The sequence below is a fragment of the Egretta garzetta genome, unplaced genomic scaffold, assembly GCF_000687185.1.
Source record: "Egretta garzetta isolate BGI_Z169 unplaced genomic scaffold, ASM68718v1 scaffold112, whole genome shotgun sequence".
Classification (NCBI taxonomy): Eukaryota; Metazoa; Chordata; class Aves; order Pelecaniformes; family Ardeidae; genus Egretta; species Egretta garzetta.
This window is the reverse complement of record NW_009258884.1, coordinates 2,395,665-2,403,985: the sequence shown is the minus strand read 5'-3', so window position 1 is coordinate 2,403,985 and position 8,321 is coordinate 2,395,665. Positions and strand designations below refer to the sequence as shown.

The 8,321-nt window shown below is 49.1% G+C and overlaps 2 protein-coding genes across 2 annotated transcripts in view; one reads left to right on the top strand and one right to left on the bottom strand.

Annotated features, from left to right (window-relative positions):
• Nucleotides 1–7,177, top strand: part of P2RX5 (purinergic receptor P2X 5) — a 16,211-nt gene extending 9,034 nt beyond the window's left edge. The window contains exons 6-10 of the mRNA XM_009633955.2: nt 820–900; nt 1,762–1,900; nt 2,727–2,863; nt 3,136–3,229; nt 4,147–7,177. Coding sequence (XP_009632250.1) covers nt 820–900; nt 1,762–1,900; nt 2,727–2,863; nt 3,136–3,229; nt 4,147–4,233 — 538 coding nt within the window. The 3' untranslated portion in view covers nt 4,234–7,177. The remainder of the gene's footprint in view (nt 1–819; nt 901–1,761; nt 1,901–2,726; nt 2,864–3,135; nt 3,230–4,146) is intronic.
• A 758-nt stretch (nt 7,178–7,935) lies between these two features.
• On the bottom strand, nt 7,936–8,321 carry EMC6 (ER membrane protein complex subunit 6; the record flags this gene model as incomplete). The annotated part of the gene is made up of 1 exon (XM_009633905.2): nt 7,936–8,321. A coding segment is annotated over one exon (192 nt), but the record flags the coding sequence as incomplete, so codon positions are not given.

The following is an 8,321-nucleotide window of genomic DNA, read 5'->3' as shown; positions in this document are numbered from 1 at the left end:
GCAAGGGTAAGGGAAGGGTCTCCTCCTGTACTGTTTCTGGTAGAGGCAGGTTCCTTCAGGGGCATCAGCCTGGTTACAACCCCAGACATTTCTGATGACAGACAGCAGCAAGGACTTTCTTTTATTAAGATTGCTGCGTTGCTTACAGCTCTGTGGCGTCTGGGCCAAAGCACCCTGGGCTGCTCAGAGAAGCAACAAGAGTGGTTGTTCCAGCTGAGGGGGGGTCCTTTCACAGCAGGGGGGAGAGCTTAGGGTGGCGGGGAAAAGGATCTGATTTTCATGTGCCCTGTAGGCAAGGAGAGGAGGTGGCTGATCTGTGTGACCTTTTCTGTGACACCTCTGCTTGCAGGGGTTAAGACTGGCCGTTGTTTGCAAGAGAGGAACGGCACCAGAGGGACTTGCGAGATACTGGCCTGGTGCCCAGTGGAGAAAAGATCAAAGCCCAAGTACGTGGCCATCCTGTGCTGTTTCTGAGGTTGAGTTGCTTGGCTTGTGTGTTACTCAGGGCAGTTTCTAGGTTCCCTCTGCTTGAATGCTTGCTTGAATGTTGGCTGTTCCAGTGCAGGAGGGAGCTCTGCATGGCCCCCTGGCAGGACTGGCCCTCTGCTCCGCCTGCTTGGCTCTCTGGCTGTCCCAGGCCTGTTTCCAGCTCTCAGGACTTCTCCTCAACCTGCACGCTCCTCACTGACTCCTTGCTGGCAGTGGGGGAAGTGGCATGAACCACGGCATGAAACCTCGCCATTTCTGAAGTGGCCATTCCAGTTTAAACACATGGGCAGGATACGAATGCAAACCAGCTAACAAACCCTTCTCTTCCAGGAAACCACTTCTTGCCAGTGCAGAGAACTTCACTGTTTACATCAAGAACTCAATCCGCTTCCCCAAGTTCAACTTCTCCAAGTAAGTGCAGGTGCTCATAGGATCCGTCTGTCCTCTCTATCACAGAACCAACAACCTCACTTTGCTCCACTGTCCTTCTGCCTGTGGGTTGAGGTGGGGAGGTGGATATTCCCTCTTCTGAGGTGCAGGGAGAGCCTTTGGCTTCAGGCTGTGCGGGAACAAGGAGATAATGGGGGCTCAGAGCTTCTCAGAGAGCAACTGGGATAAAGCTGTCCTTCACCAAATGAGGTCTGCAATGGCTCCTACAGCATGGGATGCACCAGAGCTTCCAAGGCAGAAGAAGCCTTGTCCACCAGCCAGTGGACATAGCCAGGGTCCTGAGCAAAGGAGAAAAACCCTTGTCCCCCCAGCCAGTGGACATAGCCAGGGTCCTGAGCTGCTTCTGCTCCCAGGTATTCCTCTTCCATAAAAATAAAGGTGACTGGACAAGGCTGGGAAAATGCAAATTTAAAAATATTTGTTTGCGTTTGCTGCCACGGTATGAACAAAACAAAGACGTGTAGAAAGGAGCATGTTCATGCTATTCTTCCAGGCTCAGCTACACATTTCTAGCATCTTTATTTTTTTTCCTTGAGAAAACCAGGTGGCCCTGGAGCGCTCTGGCAGCCTGCTCCATGTGAGTCCTTTATTGAGCCCAGATTCAGATGGCCTGGTCCCTGTCTGGCCTGGAGGTCATTTTTTTGGGGGGCAGACTGCGTTCCCTGGGCCAGCAGTGGAGGGGCTCACAGGGTGACGAGGTGCCATTTCTGATGTGTGTGAGGGGCGTTGGAGACATCTCTTGTCTCTGCAGTCTTGGTGGCTTGGGCTGGGCAGGCAAGCAAAGAAGGAGGCAAGGTGGATTTCCCTCTTCCCTACATGCAGGGTGAATGTGCTGGCAACCAACAACGAGTCCTACCTGAAGAGCTGCCGCTACAGCACGGAGCATCCCTACTGCCCCATCTTCCTCCTGGGGAACATCGTCCAGTGGGCTGGGAGTGACTTCCAGGAAATGGCCTCGGAGGTAGGAGCGCCCCTCGGGCTCGTGTGGCTTCCTTGCCGAGTGGCTGTGAGGAGAGCCACTGGCGACTGCCCGGGGATCTGCCTCCTGTCTAGGGTGCAATGGAGAGATGCTGGTTCTTAAAATCACGCTGGTCCCATTTACCGTGTCCCCAGGAAATGAGAGGCAGGGTGATATAGGTCCTCTAGAAGAGATGGCCCTGTCAGTTATCAGGTATTCAGGGCTGCCCAAACCGCTGCTCTGCCAGCAGGGTTTCTTTGTTTAGTTTCAACATTACTACACCATCAGTTTAAACACAGAACTTTGGAAAGCCAGTGGGGCTTCTCTGCTCAGAGAATGCCCCGGTAGGGTTCCCCTGCAGAAACGGATGTGTTTCTGCATAGAGACCCAGGGCTGCAGCGCCAAACTGGCTGTGACCCAGTGTGCGAAGCACAGGGGGGAAGATGGAGCCGGTCTGAGGCATCCCGGGAAGCACAGGGTGAGAAGACTGCAGGCTTTGTACTGGCTTCTGCACTTGTGAACTTCATCCCTGCATAAAAGAGCATCTTCTCCACTGAAATTTGTAACAGCCACTTAAATTAATGAAATCAGTGTCCTGGGATGAGAAATTGCCTCCTAGGACAGCAGCACAGGGCAAGCTGGGGGGGGTGTAGAGTAACGTGGCCAGAATCATCAGCGTGAACCTAGCCCATCCAGAAGTGTGTCTGTGACGAGAAATGCAGCTGGTCTTGTTCTGGGGAAAACTTGCCCAAAGATCTGACAAATTTGCAAACAAATTAATTGAACTAAGTTTTAAAAAAAACTCACACTGTCTCTCTCTCTCGTTAAGGGTGGTGTGATAGGAATTCAGATTGAATGGAACTGTGATCTTGATAAAGCCCCTTCTGAATGTAATCCTCACTATTCTTTTAGCCGGCTGGATAACAAGTTTGCAGAAAAGTCCATCTCTGCTGGGTACAACTTCAGGTAAGTAAAGAGGAGAATACAACGTAGAACTGCAGTAGGGCTGAGCTGGTTTGACTTGCAGGCGTTGGAGGTTGGCAGTACCAGATCGGACTCTGCCAGGCACTGCCCCAGCCAAGCACGCTGCTTCAGTGGAGGGAGGGAGTCGTGCTTGTGGCAAGCTAAAGCAGATTTTGGTGGGGAGATAGATCTGTTTGAAGAGCGAATTGAATTCAGATGGGTTCTTCTGTGTGTGGGCAGATTATGGAGTTAAAATCGGTATTGTTGCATTCCAGGTTTGCCAAATATTACCGGGATGCTGCAGGGGTCGACTACCGGACGCTCATCAAAGCGTATGGCATCCGCTTTGATGTGATGGTGAATGGCAAGGTGAGTTCCCAGGCTAGAGTATTTCTGAGCCTGGAGAGGAAGAACAGGGGGGAGGCATTTCTCAGTGGGAAGGCAGCTCTGGGATGAGATCAGCCTCTCCGGCTTGTCATAGGAAGGGGCTCTTGCCATTCATCCACATGGAGCTAACCCTACATAAGACAAGAGATGACCTGGATGAGCCTGCAGCTCTTCTACCTAAAAACAGGCCCACGTAAAGCCCAACAGAAGTAAATAAGCCCTAGAGATTTTTTTTTTTTCCATGCATATGTACTGCAGAAAAAAGAAGCCTAACCCAGGGATGACGCAAGCTCAGAAGTGCAGCCATGAACAGTTGGATCTGAGGCATGCACAGATCTTTGGCCTCCGAGATTGTTCACTGCGGATCTTCTATGGCTGTGCCTGCTTCTTGCTAACAAAACACACCCACAGGCAGCAGCAGCTTCCTCAGTGTAATACCGCACCCTTCGGTCTGTTTCTTGGGTTGTGCTTTCACCGAGTGCTTCATGGCCTTTTTTCTTTTAGGCAGGGAAATTTAACATCATTCCCACCATTATCAATATCGGTTCGGGGCTTGCTCTCATGGGAGCGGTAAGTGAACGGATTTTCTTAAAGTAACATACTGGGACCCAGAGCCCTCACGTAGCTGTTCTAAAATGGGTAAAATGGGCTGGTTTCTTTACATCTTCCCCAGCAGAGTTTTGCTACTCTGGCTGCTCAGTCAGGTGTATGTCTGCGTCCTGCCTTAAAGGCACTTGTTCATGTACCTTGTAGTCTAAATACCCCTAAGATTACATGGAGTATGAAGGAAAATACAGCTCCTATGAGTTATTCTTCTTTAATTAATGCTCATTGCTACTTAGATCAGAACACTTCCTCTTCTGCTCTAAAGATAAAACACAAGTTCTTTCTATTTGCAGGGAGCTTTCTTTTGTGACCTGGTGCTGCTGTATCTGATTAAAAAGAGTAACTTTTATCGAGGCAAAAAGTATGAGGAAGTAAAGTAAGTGGGCTTGGCTTTTGTGTTTAAATGTAATGGCTTTATTGTTGTGACTAATAGAAATAGAAGGAGATACAGGAGCACAGTAAACATTAATGACAAACAAAGGCCAATTCCAGGAAATTAAATTCCTCCCAATTATTTTAGCTACATTCCTCCCTTCCTCCCTCCCTCCATAATTCATTGCTGCAGTTAGCTGGGGAGCAAAGGAAGCTGCTGTGTCATGCTTGGACTATAAATGGCCTTGCACTGACAGTCTCTGATGACTGTGGATGGAATTGGGGCAGCTCCAGAGCCTCATCAGGCTGAGAACTGGGGCTTTCTTTGTACGGAGGGTGAGGGCCTTTGCTGTAAGGTGTGAGCAGCCTGGCTGGGGACCTCTCGCCTGCATGGCTTCCTGAAATGGAAATAGCCTGCTTGCCTCGTCTGTCACCTTTGCTTGTTTCCTCAGATCCAGTTCCAGGAAATCGTTATCTAGCCCTACGCTGAATGGGAATCAGAGCCCTGACCAGCTCGGTGGGCTCTAGGCACAGCGATGGGTCTGCCAGTTGGGCTTATGTTCCAGGAAAACCACGCAGGTGTGAAACACACCAGGACTGGGAAGTGGACGTACCCCAGATCAGGTCTACTCTACTACTCTACCAGAGGAAAAAATGTCCTTTAAAGACCACCCTTCTTTCCCTGAGGTGTTCTCTGGTATCCTGAGCTTGCAGCAGCATGTCATCACTATGGATTTATAAAGGGATTTTATAAAAGGAAAAAGAAGGCACCAAACAAATGTTTTTATATCTATTGATAGCTGTATCTGTACCTACGTCAATAGCCAGCGTTATCCCGTGGCTGTGCTTTGCTTCCATGTGTGAAAGAGCCGTGACATGAAACACCGCTGGCACGGTGAGGAGCGCTGAGGCTGAGGTTCAACCTCTCCCCCGCTCCGCTGGCTTAGTGGCCACCGCTTCCAACTTGTTACATGCGAGATTGGACGTAAGGCAGCAGGACTGCTCTTGTCAGGATGTGCAACGAAACGCAGCATTTCAACAGCCCTGAGCCCGGGCGAAAGGGGCTCGTTACCCTGCAACGCCTGTGCTGACTGGGCTGGTGTCGCAGCGGGGGTGATTACGCTTATTGCGGGGTGTGTGTAACCATTAGGGTTGGAACGGTGCTCCTCCAGGAAAAGCCTTCACAGCAGCTGCCACTGGGTGCTCTGCTCCTCTCAGGAACAGCAGGAAGTCCTGCCGTGGCTCCGAATGGAGAATCCATTCAGCCATGGCTGGGTCCCAGCTACCTCACCCGCTGCCCACCGCCTCTGTTCGTAGTTGGCCCACAGAGCTGGCATTTCGGAGCACAGACCAGGTAACGGCAGGCAGAGGAGTATTTTGAAGCAAGGCAGGGACGGCTGTTTTTGTGGTTGACAGCAGGGGGAAAAGGGTGCTAACACAAAATGTGGTGCTGGCAGTATTTGCACAGAGATGGCCCTAGGTTCGCCCTCCTTTGTTCAGTGGCTGGTTTCATTTATTTGCTCAGCATTGTCCTTTCTGCATCACTTACCCCTTGCTCATGGTGGGGAGAGATCTGGATGGGGGACTTAACGCTTCTGCCATTTCTCATAGTACCCTGAACTGTGCTGCAGAGAGTGAAAAAGAGAGCTCTGCCAGGTGAAACTCTACCAGGTCCTTCCAAATATACCAACAGGAGGAAAATTTAGAAAACAGATGTCTGCTGTTTCAACACCCTGGTAACTTCCAACAACTACTACTGCTGCTTGGTTTCTCAGTAGAGAAATGTCTCATGGCAGCCCATTTGGTGAATTTACGCTCATGTGGGGATGTGACCAATCTTGGAAGAGAAAAGTGCTTGCAGAACATCATTGTTTAAACTTTGCATTTGCTTGAGCTGGCAGGAACCGACTCACCTGAAGCTCCTGAAGACAGTAGGTGAATTCCTGCCTCATTTAAAGCTTCCACACTGTGGCTTGGTACAAACTGATCAGTGTTCTGTAAATGCGGCCACGTCACCACTGATCAGGAGTCATCAAGATGAAGATCAAGTGTTTCTGTGTGCTCTTTGAATATCACGATTTAAAGGACTCCTGCTGCAGCATCCTTGCGTACCGCTATGAGAGCTGGAGAGAGAGTGGCATTACAGAGAGCTGCCACGATCGAGTGTTCTGCACAAATGGAAACAGCAAGCTGCGCTCCCCTTTGCTTTAGCTTCTTGAAGGTGGCGACTCCGAGGTACACATCGATCCTAAATTAAAACCTTTGTGAGCAGCAGCAAACTCTGAATCCAGTCGCTGATAGCAACCCCCACTCAGTCTCTGCTTCTGTTCAGCTGCAAGTAATTGTTGAGTCAAGCATTTAGCTAGAAAACAGAATTAAACCGTGGACTTAAAATAATTTAGGATGAGCTCTGTACCTCTGATGCTGTAAGCACATCCAAAGCCGCCTCTCCTTGTGCCAGAAGCCTCTCCTCTAGGCAAACGTGTGTCACTGTGCATGTAACTGCACTCGTCAGACCTATTCGAAATGCCACAGCAACAAAACAGCACAGGCTTTTGACTGGCAGAGCCTAATCCTGTTTGAATGATTTCTAAATGGTGAAATACAGGGTGAACCCCACATGTGACAGCAGGCCAAGGCACAACTCATGGAAACCAAGCAGTTCATTGTAACCCGTAAAGCTGACCGCACCCTACTGAAACCAATGGTTTAACTTGACAAAGCAACATCCTCTTGTTAGATGACCAAAGCGATTTCCTGAATGTAAGTCTTCGGGGGCTTCAGGCCCTCAAAAGTCCCTGCAATGTTTCCCCTCTTTATACCTTCTGTTTAACACAAGTCCCACAACCATTGCTGTTGATAAAACATAACCAGATTCCTTCTCAGGAGCTTGTTTCTTTGATTTTTTTTTTTCCTCCTCCCCTCCTTGTGTTTAATGTACAGCAATAAAATTTGTCACTTTAGGGCAGTGCTCTCCAAGACTCTTCTGTACAGTGTGGGTTTTAGGTCGCACACGACACCTTTTCTTTGCGCTACACACGCTAAGTACATCAATTGCACACGAAGTTTGCACAAGCAGGGCTATAGCAAAGATACTACAGGGATGGTGGGTGATCGACTTTTCCTTTCTGTTCCTGCCAGAGACGTACGGAACCACAACGCTGCACTGTTAATTACAGCAAACACCAGCAGGTTTACAGGAGTGTTCAGTACAGACTGAGCGGGCAGGTAATAAGACGCTGCACACACTTGGTTGTCTGTGTTTCACTGGATACAACAGTAACAAAAAGGAGCAAAGTGTTTGACTTGTGAGAGCATTACTTACCAACTTTCATATATGCCAGTGAAGAGTATCCGTGACAATGTCATTTACTGACAGCGTGTACAGACAGCAGCTGTAGAGGTAACCTTTGCGCTAGCAACTCAATTACTTTTCTGTACCAAACTTCACATACACTTAATTACATGCTACTGTGCAGTATTTCCTTGTCACTGGATTATTTTTTACGTGCTGTGTTACACGCTGCTTTCCTCAGTATCTGTGTGTAGGGACAGGCAGCAAATCTAGAAGGGATTGTAACTGGTGTGTCTTATCCGAAATGCAAAGGATACAAGGGACTACATCAACCAAACCCCACGGTTGTGCCTGCAGTTAGGAACAGAAGTTATTCCTTAACCACCAAACAAATATTCATGGGAGGCATCCAAGCGGTGTTTCACATTCAGTTTAATTAGAACAGTGCTACCGATTCATTTGTACTTGGACATAATTTACTGACAGTATTAACAATACAAGCGATGAACAAGTTTCAAAGGTAAGCTGGCTTAGTTGTGTAGATGACTTTTGGCAACAGTCCTCCTGCTTCATTGAAAATCACTGCAGCTAACGCGGCTCCCAGTTGCTTTAGTAGACATGAACCATGCCGTACAGGAAAGTCCAGAACAGGACATATGTGAAGAGCCCTCCTATAAGCCCCCCCGTGAAAAGCGGCCTTCGGGACTTAAAGTACTTATTCCATCGCCGTCCGGCTTTTAACACCAAGAGCACGGAGAGGAGGACGGACGCCAGGAAGTAGAAGATGAAGCCGTGCAGGCC